This window comes from Narcine bancroftii, chromosome 5 (genome assembly GCF_036971445.1).
Source record: "Narcine bancroftii isolate sNarBan1 chromosome 5, sNarBan1.hap1, whole genome shotgun sequence".
NCBI lineage: Eukaryota > Metazoa > Chordata > Chondrichthyes > Torpediniformes > Narcinidae > Narcine > Narcine bancroftii.
Window position 1 is genome coordinate 187,210,819 of NC_091473.1, and position 25,108 is coordinate 187,235,926.

Here is a 25,108-nt window from a genome sequence, read left to right on the forward strand (position 1 = left end):
AATATTTGGGACGTTTGGCTTCACAGGTGTTTGTGAGAACTCGGGTATGTTTAATGGCTTCATTGGTGCAGGGATAAGAGAGCTGGGCTTGGTTCATCGCTTTTGATCACCTTTGGAGTCTGTATTTGCCATGTTTCAACACGAGGACCAGAGTTGTGCCAATAAAAGTCAAAGATGCCATTATGAGGGTGAAAAACAGGAATAAAACAGATATCACCCAAACCTTAGGATTATCAAAATCAAAAATATGAGACATTGTTAAGAAAGAGCATACTGATGAGCTAAGTAATGGCAAAGGGACTGGAATTCCAAGGAAGACCTCCACTGCTTTTGACAGAAGAATTCTCATCATAATGAAGAAAAATCCCCAAATGTATATCTGATAGATCAGAAATCCTCTTCAGGAGGCAGGTTAAGATGTGTCAATAACCAACTGCTTGAAAAGAAATACAGTGGCTACACTGCAAGATGCAAACCACTACTTAGCTACAGTTTGCCAAGAAGAATTTTAAAAAGCCTGCAGAATTCTGGAAAAAAGGTCTTGTGAACAGATGAGACCAAGATCAACCTTTATCAGATTGGTGGAGAGCAAAGTGCGGAGGCATAAAACTGCCCAAGATCCAAAGCAAGTTTTCATCTTTGCAGTGTACACACTATTCTGCCTCATGTCACTAACCTGCCCCCAGACCATATCCCTCCTGTCCATGTATCTGTCCAAATTTTTCATAAATATCAAAATTGAGCCCACGTAAACCACTTCAGCCGCCAACTTGATCCATGCTCCCAATGCTCTCTGTGAGAAGAGGTTCCCCCCTACTGTTCCCTTTAAATTTTTCCCCTTTCACGCTTAACCCACATCCTCTTGTTTGTATCTCACCTCTCTTTGGCTTGGCTTCGCGGACGAAGATTTATGGAGGGGGTAAATGTCCACGTCAGCTGCAGGCTCGTTTGTGGCTGACAAGTCCGATGCGGGACAGGCAGACCTACCCTAAGTGGAAAAAGCCTGCTTGGATTTACTCGAGACCCCTCATCATTTTGTATACCTCTATCAAATCTCCCCTCATTCTTCTGCACTTCGGGGAATAAAATCCTCTCCTGTTTAACCTTTCCCTGTAATCCTGGCAACATCCTGCATGAAGAAATTGCATGCTTTCAATCTTACGAATCCGGCACCGTCTGTCAGTGTCAAGTTCCTTGTACTTCACCAGTGACTGACCTATTATGGACACACAACATCTGCTCACTCGTCAGGAAGGACAACAGCAACTGCACTATCTGAGAAGACTGAAGTGGGCAAAGTTACAGGCCCCCATTATGTCAACCTCAAGGAGTTCTATGGAGAGCGTCCTGGCCGGCTGCATCACAATGTAGTACGGATGCTGCAGAGAAATGGCTTGGAGGTCAATCTACAGGACCATAAGTGGCAGAGAGGACCACTGGAGTCTCCCTCCTCTCACATCAACGTGATCAACCAAGATTGTTGTCTGAAGAGGGTACACAATATCATTAAGGACCCATTCTACCCTGCGCACAGCCTCTTCCAGCTGCTCCTGTCGGGGAAGAGATCTGTTACAGGAGGATCAGAGCCAGCACCACCAGGCTGAGGTACAGCTTCTACCCACGGGCAGTGAGAATGCTGAATGACCAAAGGAACCGCTCACACTGACCACCTGAGACTCTCATTCACAAAACAATATATTTATTTATTTATATATATGAATACTTGTCTTGCATGTGTATGTTATGTCTGGTTGTGGATCTGCATGTTTTGCACCGAAGTCCGGAAAACACTCTTTTGGTGGGTTGTACTTGTGGAATCAGGTAACGGTAAACTTGACAGTTGTTGTTCTCCAGGTGTGACGTTACCTGATGATGAAGCAGAGGGGGGACAAGGAAACAAGTTTTGCCTGGTGGCCATTGGTCGTCTTCAGGTAGGATCAATTTCCCCCCGACCATCCTATTGGAGGCAGACTTTCCTCTTTCTGGCCTTCCCTTTCATCTCAACCAATCCCAGTGGTGTGAGTGGCCACTGGTTAAGATTGAAAGAGTCCAGAGAGGGGATGCTGCCGGGACTTGAGAAACTGAGTTACAGGGAAAGGTTGGGCAAGTTTCTTCCCTCGAGCTTGAAGAATGAAGGGAGGTTTGATGGAAGTGTGCAAAATTATGGGGGGGGGGTCTAAATACAAGTAGACTTGTTCCACTAAGGTTGCGGCTTAAGGGTGAAAGATGAGATGTTTAAGGGGAACATTGGTGTGAACTTGATGGGAGTGTGGAATGAGCTGGTGAATGTGGGCTCAATTTTGATATTTTATTTTAAGTTTAGATGAACAGCACAGTAACAGGCCCTTCCAGCCCATGAAGTGTTTAGGGGGAGCTTCTTCAAGCAGAGTGGTGGAAGTGGTTCTGCAATGGTCTGGTTTGATTCCACGGGGCAGCACTCTTGTCAGTCCACCACGGCGTGTGAATTTCTAGGGTGGCGCCTTAAACCCATTCCCTCTGCCTCAGAAGTGAGGCCGAGACCCGGCCTATTAGGGTCAAGGCTGTTCATCCACTTGGATGCAGTGACTTCCGCACCATTGGAGGAGCATAGTTTCTCCAGAGAAACATGGTGAGTGCGGGGGGGCCGGTGTGCCTTAATTGCAGGAAAGAAAATTGGCGTGAGGCGCGTGGCTCACGGTAGTCGGTGCAGAAAATAGAGTGGAGACCAGCTGCGGCAAGTTCGATAAGAACATAGAACAGAGTGGCTCCAGCCACGTGTCCAAACATAAGAAATTGGAGCATGAGTCGGCTATCTGGCTCGCCCAGCCTGCTCCACCATTCAATGAGATCGTGACTGACCTGATGATTGGCTCATCTCCATCTACCATCTGCCGAATGCAATGCCAAGTTAAATTAAACCTCTGCTGTTTATGCATGTTGCATATCACTCCAGCCCCAGCAGCGGAACCAAGGACAAGAGGGCACAATTTCAGGATTGAAGAGGCCCATTTAAAACAGAGATGCAGGGGAGTTTCTTTTGCCAGAGAGTGGTGAACCTCTGCAATTTGCTGCCACGGGGTAGGTTGTTTGGTGTATTTAAGGCAGAGATTGATACGTGAATACTCAGGTTATGGGGAGAAGGCAGGGGAGTGGGGCTGAATGGGAGAATGGATCAATTCATGATGGATTTGACAGGCTGAGTGGCCTACTTCTGATCCTACATCTTATAGTTTTGCTGGGTCATGTGTGCTCGACCTTGATCGTGGATGCAGGATATGGGAATTTTGCATTTGACTGCGACACGCTTTTAAAATGCCAAATGCACCTGAGTTAAGAATGCGCAGTTTAAAAGACAGCCTTAATTATGTAAAGTTCACTTTAACAGGTAATTCCTGTAACTTATCTTTGAAAGGTTTCCTGTGGTGGGAGAGTCTGGGACCAGAGGGCACCGCCTCAATGAAAGTACACCCTTTGGAACATTAGAAACGTCTTCATGCAGAGGGAATCTGTGGAATTTGTAGCCACAGACGGGTGTGGAGGGCAGGTGTGGAGGGCAAGTCGTTGAGAATATTTAAAGCCGTAGTTGGTCATTTCTTGATTAGAAAGGGTGTCAAAGGGAGAAAGCAGGAAAATTAATCAGCTGTGATTTGAATGGCCTAATAGTGTTCCTATCTCTTATGATTTTCTAAAATGGAGGACAGGAGTAAAATACGATTGAAGTAAAAACTCAACGCTGGAGCAGCTCAGCAGGTCAAACTGTGTACTTCATGTAGCAACTGTAACGATACATAACCAACATTTTGGGCTTGAGCCCTTCATCAAGGCTTAAGCAAAAAAAGTAGGCAGGCCCCCCCGATTGAAATGGTGGGTTTGGGCAGGGGAAGGATCACTGGCCCGCAGGCAGGAGGTTATGGGTGGATAAGGGAGGGAGGGCACATCAAACATGTGGGGGGGGGTAGAGAATGGCTCTGGGAATGGAGAGGGAAAGGGGTGGAAAGCTGGAGGAAAGACCGAGGGATGGAGAAGATGGGAAGAATGGGGAGCAGGCTAGCAGAAACCAGAGAAGTGGGGGATAGTTCAGTTAGCCCGAGTGGGCACCTAATTTGATCGACAACGGTATTAACTCGTTTCCACCCTTGGCTGTACCACTGATTCACTCTGACCTTTCACGTGACTCCTGGTGTCGGTCAGGTTGCCCTTGGGACCCTGTGGTTGTGAGGGGCTAACGGCAGATGGCTTCAGCTTGACCTCATTGCTGCCTCCTTCTCGCTCCCCCCCTCCCCCACTGCCGTTGTCCCCCCCCCTTTGGCAGGTCACCAGCTCGCCCAGCTGCATCGACATGAAAGGGAACTGTCTCCCCACCGAGTTCCTGTCCAGGCACAGCGCCAATGGCGTCTTCACCTTCGTCGACCACCGGTGCCTGGGCACCATCGGCTACCAGCCCCAGGTGGGTGCCCTTCGTGGCAGTAGGCTCTGGAGGGGAAGGTTGGGCACTTGGGTGTCTCCTGCCCAACTTCCGGGCTTGTGGTGAGAAGGGAAAGGATTTAAACAGGGACCTGAGGGGCACGGGGAAGGGGGGGGTGGTGTATGGAACGAGGTAATGGAGGGTGATAGAGGCAGTTACAATGTTTTAAAAGGTTCCTTTTATTGTCACGTAAAAATTTAATTTACTTGATATATTTTAACTTTTGCCTGCCATGAGGCAATGGTTACCGCGAGCATTGCCCATCGCCCCTAACAATAGGAGAAAGAGAAGCAAAAGAGAGTCCCTTCAGAGTTACCGAGTGTCCGTGGATTCGCCTCCAGCAGTTCTGAGGCCTCACAGACTTCAGTTCAATCCATTGGCCACCCGAGCTCCACCTCTGTCAAAAATCAGGAATCCTTCAGCCCCCGAGACCTCCTCAGGGGCCTTCTTGGCCTCAGCTCCCTCTCGACTTGGACTGATGTGTGGATGGGAAGGGAGACCAAACTAGCTCAGTGAGCGATGGTTGGTGTGGACGAGTTCACCGGTCCCTGTGCTGCAGCAGGTAGATTCTCCATCTGATGATGGGGGTTTCTCCCCACACCTCCACACCCCATCAGTTTCCTCCCACATGGGTTAATCAGGTGCTCAGAAGTTAAGCAGCCTTAGGACTGGTCAGTACTTGGAGGGGAGATTGCCTAAAGACACCAGGTACTGTAGGCTTCTGTGAGGGGAGCTGGACAAATGGTGACTCTCTCTCTGTCTTACGGTAGACAAAAGTTAAAGAATTTCATATGTGTTCGTTTACCTTTTGTAAACTGCCCCCCCTGCCACCCCCCCCCCCCACCCCCAGAATGTGGGTGAGGGATAGAATCCGGCTTGAATTGGGAATGTGGTGGGGGGATAAAATTGGATTGGTGTAAGTGGATGATCAGCACAGAGTCACTCAGCCCGATTTGGTCTCTCTAATTCTGCTCTGTGATAGAGTCACACAGCGTGGAAACAGGCCCTTCATCCCAACTTCCAAAGCAGACCAAAACGTCCTTCCCACACTAGTCCCCATCTATCTGCATTTGGCCATAGTCCTCTCAACCCATCCTATCCGCGTATCTGTCCAATTTTAGACGCACAGTATGGTAACAGGCCATTTCGGCCCACGAGTCCAAGCCACCCGATTAACCTGCACCCCCCTGATATGTTTCAAACGGTGGGAGGAAACTGGGGCCTTGGGGAAACCCACATGGACACCAGGAGAATGTACAAACTCCTTACAGACAGTGCAGGATTGGAACCCCTATCCCATAAGGTGTGCTAACTGCCACCGTACCATGGCCTTAAACTTTGCTACCAGCACCTGCCTGAACTACCTCCTCCTGCAGCCTGTGCCGTACACCCACAATCCTCTGTGCGGAAAACAAAAGGTTCTCCTGATAAATCTCCCCCACCTCACCGTAAACCAATTCCCCTCCTCTGGGCAAAAAACTCTCTGCATTCACTTGATCTATTTCTCTCATGGGAAAGTGGGAATAGATTCCCTCACCTTTGTAACTGATATTGCGTCTATCAATAGTCCTTCCTGCATATCCCCCACATTCATCTGCTTCAATGGTTCCATCACCTCTCCTGTTCTCATCTTTCCTCACAAACCCCTCCCCACCCCTCTGCCCACCCATGTGCCCTATCCCCGTACCTGCCTCTCCACCTTCCAATACCCAATCATCTCCTAGCTCCACCCCCATCCTTTCTTTTCCTCTCGATGTCACCCCTCCCCACTTAAAGGGTAAAGGGTCCCAACTCCAACCGTTGCACCCTGCCTGACCCGCTGAGTCCCTCCAGCCTCACCGTTAAGACCCAAAGGTCAGCTTAATGCATTAATATACTGATCACTTTTTTTCTTTTTGTAAGGAGTTGCTGGGGAAGAATATTGTGGAATTTGCCCATCCTGAGGACAAAGATCTCTTGCGAGACAGTTTTCAACAGGTAATGCTCCATCAAGTCCTTTCTTCTTGCATTCTCTGACCAAGATGTGGTCTGATTGCCTGTTTAATTAGTGGTTGTACAGTAACTTGTCGTCTAGTTATAAGGTGAGAAAGTAAAACACCACCCCACCCTTTGTTATTGTTTGGGTTTGAACCAAATGATAGTAGGTGCTGCCTTACAGTTTTTACATTTCATTCCTTGATTTATCCCTTTTGCAATGAGTGGTAAATGTGTACTGACTGTGGGGGGGGGAAAACCCAGGAAAAAAAATGTTACATCAGAAACAAAATTTGAAATATGTAGGAGATTGAAGAGATTGAACAACGGACAGAAAGCTGTGGCTATTGGAAGTGCTCTCGGTGAGCAATCGACAACTGTATGGACAGTTCGCAGTAATTCCGAAAAAGATTCAAGCTCGCGCTCAAAGGGTAGCACCTTCATCTGCTGCAAAATTAACTCTAAGAAGGAGCAGGATGGAAAATATGGAAAGACTTTTGAATACCTGGATGGAAAAAGGCATGTATCAGCGTAACTCTCCATACAAATGAAAGCTTTAGGTTTAATTTAAAAAAAAACTTAGACATGCAGCACGGTAACAGGCCCTTTCGCCTCACGCGTCTGTGCCACCCGGTATGTTTTGAAATGTTTTATTTGAAGAAACATGGTTCTAGTGCTGAGAGTGGTTGATTTTAAGAATTACTCAAAAATTTGCATAACCTGCAGTTAAGCCCCCTCATGCCCACTGCTGACCCGGCTTTACCGAAGAAAATTATTGACGAAGGAGGATGCACACTGCAGCAAATTTTTTAACGTACACGTGATGGGCCTTTTTTTTTTTGGAAACAAATACCAAAACGAACTTGTTTTTCTAAAGTGGAGAAGAGTGCACCAGGGTTCAAGGTAGCGAAAAGTTGTCTGACTCTCATACTTGGTGGCAATTCCTTAGGAGATCCAAAGCTCAAGCCACTAACTGTTTATCATTCCAAGAGCAGCCCCCGCCCTCCCCCCCCCCCACCCCAAGAGCTGTGGAAGTCTCATCTTCCCATTGTTTGGCAATCAAGAACGAAGGGCTTACCAGAACAGTTCTCCGGGATTGGCTTTCTTTGTGCTTTTGCCCATTGTCGGGCTCAGAACACTGAAAATAAAGCGTTGCTGCTTCTTCACAGGGCCAGCTATCATCATGAAGTTTGAGCAGTCGCCACACCGCAACCATCAGAACCACCTATCACCCCAGATAAACAAGTAATAACCACAATAACATAATTAAAAAATTATCGCAATCATTCGTGGTTACATAGAAAAAAAACCTAAAAGAAATCCTTAGAAAAAAAACCTTATCTCCCCTCCCCCCAAACCTTACCCCTCCCCTTAACCTTGACCTAACCCACCTACCTCCCCCCCCCCCAAATAAAAAGAAAAGCTAGAAAAGAAATGGATAAGGAGAACAACTCTCATAATTCATTTACTATCTGGTAAGGAGATCCAGTGATCAAATTAGAATAATCCAAATATGGGCTCCAAATCTTTTTAAATACATAATATTTATCCCGTAAATTATGTTATCTTCTCCATTGGTATTCTGGACCTCATTTCTGAATGCCCAGCTTTGTAAATTAATCTCCATTTGATCTTTCCACGAAACAGCTATTCATTTCCTTGCTTAAGCTAATCGCAAGAATGCCATTTGAAATTGATCTAATTTATAAATCAAAGCCACTTCACTAACACCCCCGATTAAAAAGATCTAGAGAAAATTTTATTTTCAAAATATCTTGCAGACCTTCTCTTAATCTAGTCCAAAAACCCTTGACTTTCTTGCAAGACCAAACTGAATGCAAAAATGTACATTTTTGCCTTTACATCGAACACGTAAATCTATACAACTCAGTTTATATATTTTCAAATGCTCTGGAGCTAAATATAGATGATTTATAAAATTCAAAGTCACTAATCTATATCTAACATTGACTAATTTTGAAATAGTGTCTCTATTAATCCTCCTCCAACAATCCATTTCAAATTGAACTCCCAGATCCTTCTCCCATTTAAGTCTCGATTTGTGAAATTCAATCCTCGGCATTTTTTGTCACTCCGCCCCAACCCGAGGCAACACTCCCACCCTCACCTTCTGTGATGATGACCAAGCTGCTCCTCTGCCTTTCAGTGACAGGGGTCACTGCGGAATCCCAGTCACCTCCATCCCCACGCCAGCCACCACCTCCACGATAGCCGTCAATCGCTGACTCACCAACAATGATTATTTGTTTTTATTCATCTTCCTTAAATGTCTGTATAGCACATATTTATGTCAGGGTTTAATATTAGAAGTGCTTTGGGTTATTATTTAGAAGTTTGGTGATGTTTATGTGACCCGAAATAAACAGTAGGAACTTAATTAATTGAGCCTACTGTCAAATTAGTTTCGTTTAACGTCGTTTCACTTAAAGTAGCACTTTCCAAGAACATATCAACAAGGTTAAGTGAGGACCTGCTGTACTGTGTATTTTTAAAAATGATTTTGAAGGTTCAACATTCATTTTATAGTTATGTAATAATATAAAAAGTGTAATACACACAAAAGCAAACAGTCGCCATCAGCGTTGCCTGGCGCTCCTAACAACAGGAATGCCTCCAGTCCTCCCGTGGCCTCTGCAGCAGCCCAGGCTCCTGTTTGATCCTTCAGCCACCCAAGCTCCAGATCCAAATCTCAGACGTGATCAGGAAGCCTTCAGTGCCCAAGGCCCCTTCGGGACCCCTTCTTGCTCTCAGCAGCCTCTCAAGTTCTGGTTCCCATTGACCAGTCTCCAGCAGCACACAGCCTGGAGTGAGTCTTTTGACCGCAAGTCAACAGCCCGCAGCCTATGTGCGACCTTCAGCTGCTGGTCACCTTCCTGCAGGGTCATCTCCCAGGCTTTTCCTTTGCCATAGAGGGCATTCTCCATGTTTCTGGTTCTTCCCCCCCTCTCCCCAAGAGGGGGGGCTTTCTGTAGTGTTCCAGTTGAGAATGGCTGCTGTAGATGACCTCGAACCTCTGTATCACACGTTGGATAAGAAGAGCAAGGCAACTCAAACATCCCAGCACCCCAGGCATGAGCCTTCCTTCAACTGGCTCCAATCCGAGTGTATCCCACCTTGGCTTAGCAGACAGAAGCCCCATGAAGTACTCCAGCTGGAGGCTTTGAAGATCTCCATTCCTCGTGTGCCATCTAAAATCCTGTGACCGCATAGTTTGGGCCCAAGATGGCCTGTGCTAGCAACGGCCTCAAGGGGTTTCAAATTCCAGGGAAGCAGAGGACTGGCGCAGGAAACAGGGAAGAACACACCCCACCCCAGAATCTCTGTCTGTCTTAGGATAGACTAAAGGAAATTTTGTGTCCTATTACACCTGATTTATTATATGACAGTAAAAGAACAGTGTCTAACTGACCACGTTAAATTTGCCTCCCTGCTGGTATTGCTGATGCCCCTCTCTCCTCCACCATCGACAGGTGATCACGCTAAAGGGGCAGGTGCTGTCGGTCATGTTCAGGTTCCAGACGAAGAGCCGCGACTGGGTGGTGATCAGGACGAGCTGCTTCACCTTCCAGAACCCCTATTCCGACGACATCGAGTACATCGTCTGCACCAACACCAACGTGAAGTAAGGTCCAAGTTGAAACACAATGCTGGAGAAACTGAGCAGGTCAAACAACGTCCTTTATAAAGCAAAGATTCATGACCAACATTTTCAGGCTTGAGCCCTTCATCAAGGTGCGAGCAAAATGTAGGCAGGTGTCTGAATAAAATGGGGTGGCGGGGGAGCACAGGTCCCAAGTAGGAGCTAATAGGTGGATGAGGGAGGGAACACCAGCTAATAGGGAAGGGGGATGGCTTTGTGAATGGAGAGGGAAGGGAGTGGAGAGTTGGGAGGATGAGGGATGGGGAAGAGAGGGAGAACTGGGAGTGGGCTAACGGAATCTGGAGAAATCGGTGTTAATCCATCCAGTTGGAGACTGGATGGAATATTGTGCTGCTCCCCCTGCGGGTGGCCCTGGTTTGGCAGCGCACAAGGCCCGTGGATGGACAGATTGGTGCACGGGAGTGGGATGCAGAATTGAAGTGGTTGGCCACTGGGAGATCCCTGTCACTGATGCGGACAGAGCGAGGGTGCTCCGCGAAGTGACCTCCCCATCTGCGCCCGATGCAGAGAAGGCCGCAATGGGAGCATTGGATTCTGTGGCCGACTCCCACAGATTCGCAAGTGAACTGTTGCTCCACTTGGTAGAACTGTTTGGGACCCCGAATGCTGGTGAGGGAGAAGGTGTGGGTGCAAGAGTGACACTTCCTGTGGCCACAGGGGAAGGTGCCAGTAAGTTAAGTATCTATCACCTTTTTTTTTTGACCCGGGTGCCTATGCTCAATGCAATGCATGGGTTTAAGTGAAGTTTGTGAGGGGGATAGACAGATAGTCTGATCTCCAAATTATAGGAAGGATATAAATAAGGTTGAGACAGTGCAAAGAAGGTTTACAAAAGTTGCCTGGATTGCAGTATCTTGAATACGGAGAAAGATTGAGTAGACTGGGACTTTATTCATTGGAGTGTAGAAGGTTGAGAGGGGATTTGATAGAGGTATTTACAATTATGAAGGGAATCGATAGAGTAGATGTGAACAGGCTCTTTCCCCTGAGGGTAGGGGAGATTGGAACAAGGAGTCATAAGTTAAGGATTAGGGGACAAGACTTTAGGAGTAATATAAGAGGATGCTTCTTCGCTCAGAGAGTGGTGGCTGAGTGGAATGGCCTTCCGGAAGAGATAGTTGCAGGAGGGTCAATTCTGTCATTTCAGAGGAGGTTGGATGAGAGGGGGTTGGAGGGTTATGGGCAAGGGAGTAGGTAGGTGGAACTAGTGGAGTTTCACGTAAATCGGTGTGGACTAGAAGGGCCAATGTGGTCTGTTTCCGTACTGTAAATTGTTATATGGTTATAAATGCAGGTCGGCTTTTTCCACTGAGGGTAGGTGAGATACAAACCAGAGGACGTGGCTTAAGAGTGAAAGAGGATGCTTAGGGGGAGACTTTTCACACAGAAAGTGGTGGGAGCGTGAATTAAGCTGCCAGCTGAAGTGGCGAATGCTGGCACAATTGTGACATTTAAGAAGAATTGGGACAAGTACACGATTGGGAGAGGTATGGAGGGCTACGGACTGGGTGGAGGTCAGTGGGGCGAGGCAACAAAAAATGGTTCGACACAGACTAGAAGGGCCAAAGAGGCCTGTTTCTGTGCTGTAATGTTCTATGGGTTTAACACAAAGTAACTGCGAAAGGGACTCAGCATCCGTGGAGAATAATGGGTGCACAGAGAAGTCCTCTGGAGGGGATGTGAGAGGGGCAAGAACTTTGCTCTCAGCCTGTCAGCAATCAGCAAGATTTGGAACAGGCATGGGCTAGCCGTAGAAAGTTTTAAGAGGGTTAGAGCTGTTGGTCGGGTTAAACTTTCGAAATAGTTTGCCTTAGTGCAAGGGACTTTGGCAGGGGCATAGGAAGTAGGAACAGGAGTAGGCCAAAAATGGCCCATCGAGCCTGCTCCACCATTCAATACGATCATGGCTGATCTAATTTATGACCTAAGTCCTCCTACCTGCCTTCTCCCCATATCCCCTAATTCCTCTATCATGTAAAAATTTATCTAACCGAATTTTAAATATGTTTAATGAGGCAGCCTCAACCACTTCCCTGGTTAGAGAATTCCAAACATTCACTACTCTCTGGGAAAAACTATTTTTCCTCATCTCTGTCCTAAATCTACTCCCCCGAATCTTGAGACTGTGTCCTCTCGTTTTAGTTTCCCCGGCCAGCTCAAAAAACCTTCCTACATCTATCCTATCCATACCCTTCTATAAGATCTCCTCTCATTCTTCTGAACTCGAGCGAATACAATCCAAGATGATTTAATCTTTCATCATAAGTCAACCCCTTCATCCCAGGGATCAACCTAGTAAACCTTCTCAGGACCGTCTCCAAAGCCAGTATATCCTTCCTCAAATATGGAGACCAGAACTGGACACAGTACTCCAGGTGCGGTCTCACCAGTACCTTATACAGTTGCAACATTACCTCCCTACTCCTGAATTCAATTCCTCTAGCGATGAAGGCCAGCATTCCATTTGCCTTCTTAATAACCTGCTGCACCTGCAACCTAACTTTTTGCGATTCATGCACAAGCACTCCCAAGTCCCTCTGCACAACAGCATGCTGTAGTTTTTCACCATTTAAATAATATTTAGCTCTTTTATTTTTCTTGCCAAAGTGGGTAATCTCACACTTACTAATATTGTACTCCATCTGCCAGACCTTTGCCCACTCATCCAGCTTAACTATATCCCTCTGCAGATTCTCCACATCCTCATTACAATTTGCTCTTCCACTCAATTTGGTGTCATCCGCAAACTTGGCTACACCACATTTTGTCCCCTCCAAGTCATCAATGTAAATGATGAACAGTTGTGGGCCTAACACTGACCCCTGCAGCACCCCACTTACCACTCTCTGCCAACCTGAAAAACTCCCATTTATCCCGACTCTCTGCCTCCTGTCAGACAACCAATTTTCAATCCAGGCCAATATACTTCCCCGGACTCCACTTTCCTGTAACTTACTGATAAGTCTCTTGTGCGGCACCTCATCAAACGCTTTCTGGAAATCCAGATAGACAACATCAACCTGTTCCCCTCTATCCACCGCACCCATTATATCCTCAAAGAATCCTAACAAGTTTGTCAAACAAGATCTTCCCTTTCTAAAACCATGCTGCGTCTGCCTGATTGAACCCTTGCGTTCCAAAAGTTTCACTATTTCATCTTTAATGACGGCTTCAAGCATTTTCCAACTACAGACGTCAAGCTAATTGGCCAATAATTTCCAGTCTTCTGCCTACATCCCTTCTTAAAAAGTGGCGTGACATTTGCTGTCTTCCAGTCTGCCGGGACCTGCCCAGAATCCAAGGAATTTTGGTATATGACCACCAATGCATCAACTATAACTTCTGCCATTTCCTTCAGAACCCTTGGATGCATATCATCAGGACCAGGTGATTTGTCTGGCTTTAGTCCCATTAGTTTCTCCATCATTACTTCCTTTGTAACAACTATTTTATTAAGGCCCTCCCCAACATTCGCATCCTTAACTCCGCACTTGGGTATGCTGGACGTGTCTTCCACCGTGAAGACTGAGACAAAATATTTGTTTAATGCCTCGGCCATTTCCTCATTTTTTGCTACCAGTTTTCCTTTCTCATCCTCCAAGGGTCCTATGTTAACTCTGGCCACCCTCTTCCGTTTTATATATTCATAAAATTTTTTGCTTTCTGTTTTTATATTTTGTGCCAATTTACTTTCATCATCCTTTTTCCCATTTCTTATTACCCGCTTTGTAACCCCTTGATGTCTCTTAAAGTTTTCCCAATCTTCCAGTTTCCCACTGCTCTTTGCAGCTTTGTACACCTGCGCCTTCAATTTTATACTCTCCTTTATTTCCTTTGTTAACCACGGTTGATTTTTCCCTCCCTTGCTGCCCTTTTTCCTGACCAGAATATATTTTTGTTGAGCATTACAAAATATTTCTTTGAAAATCTTCCACTGTTCCTCAACTGTTTTATCAATTAGCCTGTGCTCCCAGTCCACTCTGCCCAATTTCTCCCTCATCCTATGGTAGTCACCCCTGTTTAAGCATAATACATTAGTTTTAGATCTAACTATTTCCCCTTCCATCTGAATGAGAAATTCAATCATACTATGATCGCTATTTCCCAGATGGTCTCTGACTATTACATCATTTACTCTACCTATCTCATTGCACAACACTAGATCCAGGAGAGCATTTTCTGTTGTGGGTTCCTTAACATGCTGCTCAAGAAAGCTATCGCGGATGCATTCTATGAAGTCCTCTTCCAGACTCCCACGACCAACTTGATTTTCCCAATCTATGTGGAAGTTAAAGTCCCCCATGACTACTGCCATATCATTATTACATGCCTCACTTATCTCTATTTTCCTGTGCCACTAAACTATTGTTATTTGGTGGGCAATAGATAACACCCACCAATAATTTTTTCCCTTTGTTATTCTTTATCTCTACCCAAATGGACTCAACATTATGCTCTTTAGATCTTATATCATTCCTCACTACTGCCTGGAGCTCATAGAAACATAGAAGATAGGAGCAGGAGTAGGTCATTCGACCCTTCGAGCCTGCTCCGCCATTCAACGAGATCATGGCTGATCTTAAAGTTCAGTACCCCGTCCCCGCATCTCTCCGTAACCTTGATTAAGAGTGCAACTCCACCTCCATTACCATCCTGTCTATCTCTTTGCACCACCTGATACCCTTGAATGTTTAATTCCCATTTAGGGTCACCTTGTAGCCATGTTTCCGTGATGGCTACCAAATCATAGGCATGGGTACCGATTTGCGCCTCAAGTTCACTAACCTTATTTCTAATACTGCGGGCATTCAGATAAAGTGCCCTTATGCTCTTTGTCCTTTTAATATCTAATGACTTTTGTAACCTTTTCTTTTGATTTTTCTGCCCACTATTTTTCTTTGTAATTTTCTTAACACTATCATTGACCCGAAAACTCACTGCACCATCTGATTTTTTACTTTTTCCTCCAACATTGCTTTTCCTGGCCATTACTTTATCTTCCCTACCCTTTTCCCTATCACTCTGGTTCCCATACCCCTGCCAAATTAGTTTAAACCTTGCCCCACTGCTGTACCAAACATACTTGCCAAAATGTTGACACCTTTTGGATTGAGGTGCAACCCGTCCCTCTTGTAAAGATCATGCCTTCCCCAAAAGAGATCCCAATGATCCAAGAAGCCCTGAAAGTTGAGTCGATTAACTCCTCACTCTCCCTTACAAGCCGCAGGTCATCAATCTGCAACTCCATATCCCTAATTTGCTCCCTTAGTAACTGCATCTCGGTACACCTGGTGCAGATGTGACCATTTGGGAGGGTGGAGGTCACCCATTGTTCCCACATCTGACACCACTCACTGAGCCACTCCTCGCTGGCCGCTCCCTCCCCTTTCACTCCTGTTATTGGCCCCTTGACCAATTAACCCTGTCACTTTCAGCAAGCTCCTCCTCCTCTGATTCACAGCCCGACTCTCTCCAAGCTCCTCCTCCGACTCCCAGCCGAACCAAGTAGGCCCAAGCCCCAGTAAGCCCCCGACTTTAATAGCTTACCTTCTCCTCACTTTCAGCAAGCTCCTCCTCCTCTGATTCACAGCCCAACTCTCTCCAATCTCCTCCTCCGACTCCCAGCCGAACCAAGTAGGGTTTGTTAAGTGCACCCAAGAAACAAAATAGAGAGAATCGGACAGGAGACCAGGCAGAACCCAACCTCAGGAAATGTACTGAGCAGGAGGTGGAAGTGTGGATGAGCGGACAGTGACCATATTCCTGCAGTAAAGCACGAAAGTCTGCAGACTTGAAGTAAAAACACCAACACTGGAAAAACTGAGCAGGTCAAACAGTGTCCTTTATAAGATAAAGACAAAAGATACATACATACTCAAAGATAAAGATACATTTCGAGCTTAAGCCGCTTTTTCAAGGTATGGACAAAATGTCGGCAGGTAGGACGAAATGGTGGGGGAAGGAGCATAGTCCCTAAGGCAGAAGGAATTAGGTGAATAAAGGAGGGAGGGCACACTAGTGAATGGGTGGGGGGGGGGCCTCTGTGAATGGTGAGGGAAGAGGGTGGAGAGCTAAGGGAAAGAAGACAAGAGGAAAGTGAAGGGAGAGAGAATGGAGAGAGAGCAAGTTAGCAGAAACCAGAGAAGTCCATGTTAATGCCAACCGGGGGGAGGGTGCCCTGACTGAAAATGAGGTGCCATTCCTTCAATTTGCCGGTGGTCTCAATCTGGCAGTGCATGAGACCATGGTCCAAGAGCCTTTGACCTGAAGTGCCCGGCTGTTTCTCCACGCATTCCACCTGACTTGCTGAGTTTGATGCAAATATTGGAAGACCTGCCATTCCCCCAACCCCACCCCAGTGGCTTTACTCCCCTTTACTCCCCTTCTCCTTGCATGTTCTCCACAGGCATTTGCAACAGACGCCTGCTCTGACAGGACAAGAGGAGATGACATATGATCATGGCCAGGTAATAATGAGGATCACTGTCTCAGTGAAGTGGGGGTTCTGTCTTGGTGGAGTGGGGGTTCCATATTGGCGGGGTGGGTGTTTGGGCCCTGTCTTGGCAGGCTGGGAGTGTGGGTCCCTGTCTTGGCAGGGTGGGAGTGTGGGTCCCGTCTTGGCGGAGTGGGAGGGGGGCCTGTCTCGGCAAGGAGGGAGTGGGGTCCCATCTGAGAGGGGTAGGCATCTCAGTAGTCAAAGTGGGAAGGGGGCATGTAGATGGAGGGGGGAGGGGTGTGAAGGCAGAGGGGGAGGGGAAGCGTTAAGGCGGACCACTGGTCTGAATTGTCCCACTGTTCCCTGTGCCTGGAGAGGGGGGTTGGTTTCACTCTAGGATCACAATCCAGTCCATGGGGTTTGAGCTCTGGTCTGATCCAGCGAGGGCGATGGGGGGGGGGTGGGGTGGGGAACAGGTCCAGCTACCATTTGGTATCCCTTGGATGGATGGCTGTGGGTGGGGGTTAGTGGGCTGAACTTGGGAAGTCACAATGAAGTCTAATGCAGATGTTCATGTCACTCCCCCTGCCTTCCCTTCTCCCCCCCCCAAAAAAAAATCTGGTCCTCCATCTCCCCTCCCTGGCCTTCCCCTGCCCCTGCCTAACCCTCCCCTCTGCCCCCACCTGACCTCCCCCCTGCCTGCCCTCTCCACGCCCCTGCCTAACCCTCCCCTGCCTGCCCTTCCCCCTGCCTGCCCTTCCCCCGCCCCTGCCTAACCCTCTCCTCTGCCTCCACCTGACCTCCCCCCTGCCTGCCCCTTTCCCGCCTTACTCTCACCTGCCTTTCTCCCCCCCCCCTATCTACCGATTGATCCTTCAGGTCAGTGTTCAAGCTCCTGCTTCAGAACACACTAAGCCCATGAACAAAACGGAGCCCTTGTACAGCAGGGAGGCCGACTCCCGATATGCTGAAATCTACTCCGGCATCGCCACAGGCAAGTTACTCTCTCCACCCTTTGTGCCACTTTCCCGTGACCGTCTAAGCTAAACTTTCCCGCTGCTCGTGTTTCAGCAACAGTGCGGTTATCATGGTGTTACATCACCAGCGACCCGGGGTCCGAATCCGGCGCTGTCTGTAAGGAGTTTGTATGCTCTCCCTGTGGCCTGCGTGGATTTCCTTCGGATGCGCCGGTTTTCTCTGTGTGGCACGGGCTTGTGGACCAGATGGGCCTGTTATGTTTGAATTTAAAGATGAGTAATAAATGAAGGGGATTATTTGTGTTTTGCAGCAGAGCAGAGCAAGGCAATTCCATCGGCCCCAGCTGCTGGGAACCAGCAGATCTACCAGCAGGGGACCGGCTTCCCTTCGACACGCCCAGCGCAGAGCTACAGGTACGTTTGCCGGCTCAGGAGCCAGGTGCGGTCGGGCCATCCCGTCTTCCTGGCCGGACCGTGATTAAACCCCTCGGCGTGAGCTGAGACATCACTGACTATGTCCTCCGCTCCTTCCAGCAGCGCAGGGATGACCCCCCCAGTGAACGTGGTGCAGCAGCCAGCCTCGGCGGGGCAGATCCTGGCTCAGATCTCACGGCAGTCGGCTGGCAGTCAGGTCGCGGCGAGCAGCGCCTGGAGTGGGACCCGCCCGCCATTCCCAGCGCAGGTAATTTTCTCACCTCTCACACCTTCCTCCTCCATCCCAGCTGTTCTGCTGCGGAGCAAAGGGGAGAGCAGAGATGGAAGAAAAATAAGCAAGTCTGCAGAAAAACACATTCACTGGAGAAACTCAGCTGATCAAACATTGTTAGCTAAAATAAAGATGCACAACCCACATTTCAGGCTTGAGGTATGACGCAATGTAGGCAGGCATCCCACCCAGCGTTTTGTTCAGGCGTCTGCTTACGTTTTCTTCAGCGTTACGTGCGTAGCAGGGTGATGATGGGGTGAAGGACCCATCTCACAGGTCAGGGGCCGTGTGGGGATTGGGGAGAGGCAATAAGTCAGGTGCCCCTCGTCCCCCACCGGTCGGCGGGCACCCCTCGTCCCCCACCGGTCGGCGGGCACCCCTCGTCCCCCACCGGTCGGCGGGCACCCCTCGTCCCCCACCGGTCGGCGGGCACCCCTCGTCCCCCACCGGTCGGCGGGCACCCCTCGTCCCCCACCGGTCGGCGGGCACCCCTCGTCCCCCACCGGTCGGCGGGCACCCCTCGTCCCCCACCGGTCGGCGGGCACCCCTCGTCCCCCACCGGTCGGCGGGCACCCCTCGTCCCCCACCGGTCGGCGGGCACCCCTCGTCCCCCACCGGTCGGCGGGCACCCCTCGTCCCCCACCGGTCGGCGGGCACCCCTCGTCCCCCACCGGTCGGCGGGCACCCCTCGTCCCCCACCGGTCGGCGGGCACCCCTCGTCCCCCACCGGTCGGCGGGCACCCCTCGTCCCCCACCGGTCGGCGGGCACCCCTCGTCCCCCACCGGTCGGCGGGCACCCCTCGTCCCCCACCGGTCGGCGGGCACCCCTCGTCCCCCACCGGTCGGCGGGCACCCCTCGTCCCCCACCGGTCGGCGGGCACCCCTCGTCCCCCACCGGTCGGCGGGCACCCCTCGTCCCCCACCGGTCGGCGGGCACCCCTCGTCCCCCACCGGTCGGCGGGCACCCCTCGTCCCCCACCGGTCGGCGGGCACCCCTCGTCCCCCACCGGTCGGCGGGCACCCCTCGTCCCCCACCGGTCGGCGGGCACCCCTCGTCCCCCACCGGTCGGCGGGCACCCCTCGTCCCCCACCGGTCGGCGGGCACCCCTCGTCCCCCACCGGTCGGCGGGCACCCCTCGTCCCCCACCGGTCGGCGGGCACCCCTCGTCCCCCACCGGTCGGCGGGCACCCCTCGTCCCCCACCGGTCGGCGGGCACCCCTCGTCCCCCACCGGTCGGCGGGCACCCCTCGTCCCCCACCGGTCGGCGGGCACCCCTCGTCCCCCACCGGTCGGCGGGCACCCCTCGTCCCCCACCGGTCGGCGGGCACCCCTCGTCCCCCACCGGTCGGCGGGCACCCCTCGTCCCCCACCGGTCGGCGGGCACCCCTCGTCCCCCACCGGTCGGCGGGCACCCCTCGTCCCCCACCGGTCGGCGGGCACCCCTCGTCCCCCACCGGTCGGCGGGCACCCCTCGTCCCCCACCGGTCGGCGGGCACCCCTCGTCCCCCACCGGTCGGCGGGCACCCCTCGTCCCCCACCGGTCGGCGGGCACCCCTCGTCCCCCACCGGTCGGCGGGCACCCCTCGTCCCCCACCGGTCGGCGGGCACCCCTCGTCCCCCACCGGTCGGCGGGCACCCCTCGTCCCCCACCGGTCGGCGGGCACCCCTCGTCCCCCACCGGTCGGCGGGCACCCCTCGTCCCCCACCGGTCGGCGGGCACCCCTCGTCCCCCACCGGTCGGCGGGCACCCCTCGTCCCCCACCGGTCGGCGGGCACCCCTCGTCCCCCACCGGTCGGCGGGCACCCCTCGTCCCCCACCGGTCGGCGGGCACCCCTCGTCCCCCACCGGTCGGCGGGCACCCCTCGTCCCCCACCGGTCGGCGGGCACCCTGCTCCCATGGGAGGCGTCCCTGAATTTTTCTTTCTCTTGCAGATGGGAGCACAGGGAGCGAAGACACAGTCGCCTCAGTTTGGAATAGGGCCGGCTCACAACTTCACGGGCAGTGCCGCCCCCTTCAGCCCCCTCGCCAGTGCGGTGGCCACATCTTCGGCTGGAGCCACCACCTACCCAACACTCGCCAGTCGCGCACCCCCTTTCGGTAAGTGGCTGTCCCACCCACTTCTCTGCTTTTCCTTGGCCCCTCACTCCTCTGCCTTCCCCCTCACTCCTCTGCCTTTCCCTCCCCCTCACTCCTCTGCCTTTCCCTCCCCCTCACTCCTCTGCCTTTCCCTCCCCCTCACTCCTCTGCCTTTCCCTCCCCCTCGCTCCTCTGCCTTTCCCTTCCCCTCACTCCTCTGCCTTTCCCTCCCCTTCGCTCCTCTGCTTTTCCCTGGCCCTACACACCGCCTTAGTAGATGTCCTCGATGGAGTGAAGTCTGGTGCTAGCTAGTTCACAACCCTGTAACCTTTTCCTGTCCTGTGCATTGGCATCTCTGTACCAGACAGTGATTCAACCTGTCAGAAAGTTCTCCACGGTACACCTGTAGAAATTGGTGATGTACTGAATCTCTTCAAACTCCTCACGAAGTATAACCACTGGCGAGCCTTCTTCAAGATCGCACCCAGGATAGGTCTTCAGAGATGTTGACACCCAGGACTTTTAAGCTCTTAACGTTCTTCACTGCTGACCCCTCCATGAAGACTGGTTCATGTTCTCCTGACTTGCTCCTGAAGTCCATAATCTGCTCCTTGGTTTCACTAAAGTTGAGTGCAAAGTTGTTGTTGTGACACCACACAACTAACTAACTGATTGACCTCCCTCCTGCACCCCTCCTCATTGCCACTCTGTGGATCTGTCAATGACTGATGTCCTGACAGCCTCTCTCCTGGGCCTGGCCAAATTCTCCATCCGTGGATCGTGGTCGCGAGTACCTCAGAGCTCCGTCCGAAATATTGCACTAGTGGTCTTAAATGGCAGCATGCTGTGTCCACAGGAGGGACGGAGCGGGTCCGGGGGCGTTGGGCACCGCGGGAAGTTCATTTCTTTCTGGACATGGGATGGTAATGTTTTAATATAGTTGTACTGTAATGCTTTGATTGATTTGTTAGTAAAGACTTTTGGGGGGGGGAGAAGTCCAAGACAAATGGGCTCAGGCTGAACCTTGCTGACCCTTGAGTGCAAGCAACTGGTCATCCGGAGACTGTCTCATTTAAATATATTAAAGACACAGATTTCTGCACAGGAGGGGGATTTAGGGTCCTGGGGAACGGGAGGATCAGCAAAGCCAAGACCACGGCCAGATCAACTGGGATCTCACTGAATGGCGGAACAGGACCAGGTAACCTGCTCTGACTTCGAATGCTCCTCCTCCTCAGTGGGGCCAGGGTTCATAAACCACGGCGCACTGGAGGGAACGCTCGGGGTGGGGTGGAAGGGGGGAAGGAGAGACAAAATGAGCCTGAAGTGCCTGTTTCCATGCACGACTGAAAAGCTTCAAAAGAAATGTTTAAAGGACATCAGAGATGGGGAAAGGAAGGTTTTTGCCTGTGGGTCCCTTTGCCAGAAATTTGAGGCGACCGAAGGATAGTGCAGCAAGTTGCATGGAGTGAGTTCGAATCCAAAGTCTCGTAGTCAATTCCTAAAAGGAAATCTATCGAGGAGAAAAAGGGCAGAGAACAGAGGACGACATCGGGCGATTTCAGAAAATCCTTTGCCCAGAGTAGGAGAATCAGTAATTATGAGATGCAGGTGTAAGGTGAGGGAGCAGAGATGTAACGAGAACCTGAGGGGTATCTTCTTCACATCGAGGTGGGTGTATGGAAGGTGCTGCCAGAAGAGAAGATCTTGCAATGTAGAAGAGACTTTTGGGACAGATCAATGGATAGGACGGTTTAGAGGAATGTGGGTCAAATACAGGTGGTTAGAACTGCTTTAATTCAGACACTGTAACAGGCCTTTTGGGGAGGGGAAAGATTTAATGGGTCCCGAGAGGCCGTTGGGACATCACGGTCATTGACAGAACCACAGAGCAACAATGAGGAGGGGTGCAAGAAGGAGGTCAATCGGCCAGTTGCGTGGTGTCACAACAGCAACCTTGCATTCAACTCTAGTGAAACCAAGGACCAGATTATAGACTTCAGGAGAACACGAACCAGTCTTCATAGAGGGTGGTGGGTGGAGAACACGAACCAGTCTTCATAGAGGGTGGTGGGTGGAGAACACGAACCAGTCTTCATAGAGGGTGGTGGGTGGAGAACACGAACCTGTCTTCATTAGAGGGTGGTGGGTGGAGAACATGAACCAGTCTTCTTTAGAGGGTGGTGGGTGGAGAACACGAACCAGTTTTCATAGAGGGTGGTGGGTGCAGAACACGAACCAGTCTTCAAAGAGGGTGGTGGGTGGAGAACACGAACCAGTCTTCATAAAGGGTGGTGGGTGGAGAACTCGAAACAGTCTTCATTAGGGGGTGGTGGGTGGAGAACACGAACCAGTCTTCATTAGAGGGTGGTGGGTGGAGAACATGAACCAATCTTCATTAGAGTGTGGTGGGTGGTGAACACGAACCAGTTTTCATAGAGGGTGGTGGGTGGAGAACATGAACCAGTCTTCATAGAGGGTGGTGGGTGGAGAACACGAACCAGTCTTCATTAGAGGGTGGTGGGTGGAGAATACGAATCAGTCTTCATTAGAGGGTGGTAGGTGGAGAAAACGAACCAGTTTTCATAGAGGGTGGTGGGTGGAGAACAGGAACCAGTCTTCATCGAGGGTGGTGGGTGGAGAACACGAACCAGCCTTCTTGGAGGGTGGTGGGTGGAGAACACGAACCAGTCTTCATTAGAGGGTGGTGGGTGGAGAATACGTACCAGTCTTCATAGAGGGTGGTGGGTGGAGAACACGAACCAGTCTTCCTAGAGGGTGGTGGGTGGAGAACACGAACCAGTCTTCATTAGAGGGTGGTGGGTGGAGAATACGAAACAGTCTTCATTAGAGGTTGGTGGGTGGAGAACACGAACCAGTCTTCATAGAGGGTAATGGATGGAGAATACGAACCAGTCTTAATTAGAGGGTCATGGATGGAGAATACGAACCAGTCTTCAGTAGAGAATGGTGGGTGGAGAACACGAACCAGTCTTCATAGAGAGTGGTGGGTGGAGAATACGAAACAGTCTTCATTAGAGGGTGGTGGGTGGAGAACACGAACCATAGAGGGTGGTGGGTGGAGAACACGAACCATAGAGGGTGGTGGGTGGAGAACACGAACCATAGAGGGTGGTGGGTGAAGAACATGAACCATAGAGGGTGGTGAGTGGAGAACACGAACCAGTCTTCATTAGAGGGTGGTGGGTGGAGAATACGAAACAGTCTTAATTAGAGGGTCATGGATGGAGAATACGAACCAGTCTTCATTAGAGGGTCATGGATGGAGAATACGAACCAGTCTTCATTAGAGGGTGGTGGGTGGAGAACACGAACCAGTCTTCATTAGAGGGTGGTGGGTGGAGAATACGAAACAGTCTTCATAGAGGGTGGTGGGTGGAGAACACGAACCATAGAGGGTGGTGGGTGGAGAACACGAACCATAGAGGGTGGTGGGTGGAGAACACGAACCATAGAGGGTGGTGGGTGGAGAACACGAACCATAGAGGGTGGTGGGTGAAGAACACGAACCATAGAGGGTGGTGAGTGGAGAACACGAACCAGTCTTCATTAGAGGGTGGTGGGTGGAGAACACGAACCAGTCTTCATTAGAGGGTGGTGGGTGGAGAATATGAACCATTCTTCATTAGAGGGTGGTGGGTGGAAAACACAAACCAGTCATCATAGAGGGTGGTGGGTGGAGAATACATACCAGTCTTCATAGAGGTTGGTGGGTGGAGAACACGAACCAGTCTTCATTAGAGCGTGGTGGGTATAGAATACGAACCAATCTTCATTAGAGGGTGGTGGGTGGAGGACACGAACCATAGAGGGTGGTTGGTGGAGAACGAACCAGTCTTCATTAGAGGATGGTGGGTGGAGAATTCGAACCAGTCTTCATTAGAGGGTGGTGGGTGGAGAACAGGAACCAGTCTTCATAGAGGGTGGTGGGTGGAGAACAAGAACCAGTCTTCATAGAGGATGGTGGGTGGAGAACTCGAACCAGTTATCATAGAGGGTGGTGGGTGGAGAACACGAACCAGTCTTCATAGAGGGTGGAGGGTGGAGAACACGAATCAGTCTTCATAGAGTGTGGTGGGTGGAGAATACGAACCAGTCTTCATTAGAGGGTGGTGGGTGGAGAACATGAACCAGTCTTCATAGAGGGTGGTGGGTGGAGAACACGAATCAGTCTTCATAGAGTGTGGTGGGTGGAGAATACGAACCAGTCTTCATTAGAGGGTGGTGGGTGGAGAATACGAAACAGTCTTAATTAGAGGGTCATGGATGGAGAATACGAACCAGTCTTCATTAGAGGGTCATGGATGGAGAATACGAACCAGTCTTCATTAGAGGGTGGTGGGTGGAGAACACGAACCAGTCTTCATTAGAGGGTGGTGGGTGGAGAATACGAAACAGTCTTCATAGAGGGTGGTGGGTGGAGAACACGAACCATAGAGGGTGGTGGGTGGAGAACACGAACCAGTCTTCATTAGAGGGTCGTGGATGGAGAATACGAACCAGTCTTCATTAGACGGTTGTGGGTGGAGAATTCTAACCAGTCTTCATAGAGGGTGGTGGGTGGAGAACACGAACCAGTCTTCATAGAGGGTGGTGGGTATAGAATTCGAACCAGTCTTCATTAGAGGGTGGTGGGTGGAGGACAGGAACCAGTCTTCATAGAGGGTGGTGGGTGGAGAATACGAACCAGTCTTCATTAGAGGGTGGTGGGTGGAGAACACGAACCAGTCTTCATAGAGGGTGGTGGGTGGAGAACACGAATCAGTCTTCATAGAGTGTGGTGGGTGGA

At 50.6% G+C, this 25,108-nt stretch overlaps 1 protein-coding gene across 10 annotated transcripts in view; it reads left to right on the forward strand.

The window, feature by feature from the left end:
- LOC138764368 (aryl hydrocarbon receptor nuclear translocator-like) overlaps positions 1–25,108 on the forward strand; it is a 53,555-nt gene that overhangs the window by 22,476 nt on the left and 5,971 nt on the right. For 7 of the 10 annotated variants that reach the window (XM_069940212.1, XM_069940205.1, XM_069940210.1 and 4 more), the window contains 9 exons: positions 1,855–1,931; positions 4,292–4,426; positions 6,347–6,421; positions 9,910–10,061; positions 16,507–16,567; positions 17,416–17,530; positions 17,825–17,927; positions 18,048–18,195; positions 20,154–20,319. In XM_069940212.1, coding sequence (XP_069796313.1) covers positions 1,855–1,931; positions 4,292–4,426; positions 6,347–6,421; positions 9,910–10,061; positions 16,507–16,567; positions 17,416–17,530; positions 17,825–17,927; positions 18,048–18,195; positions 20,154–20,319 — 1,032 coding nt within the window. The remainder of the gene's footprint in view (positions 1–1,854; positions 1,932–4,291; positions 4,427–6,346; positions 6,422–9,909; positions 10,062–16,506; positions 16,568–17,415; positions 17,531–17,824; positions 17,928–18,047; positions 18,196–20,153; positions 20,320–25,108) is intronic. The other 3 variants (XM_069940213.1, XM_069940208.1, XM_069940209.1) reach the window with 2 other exon arrangements.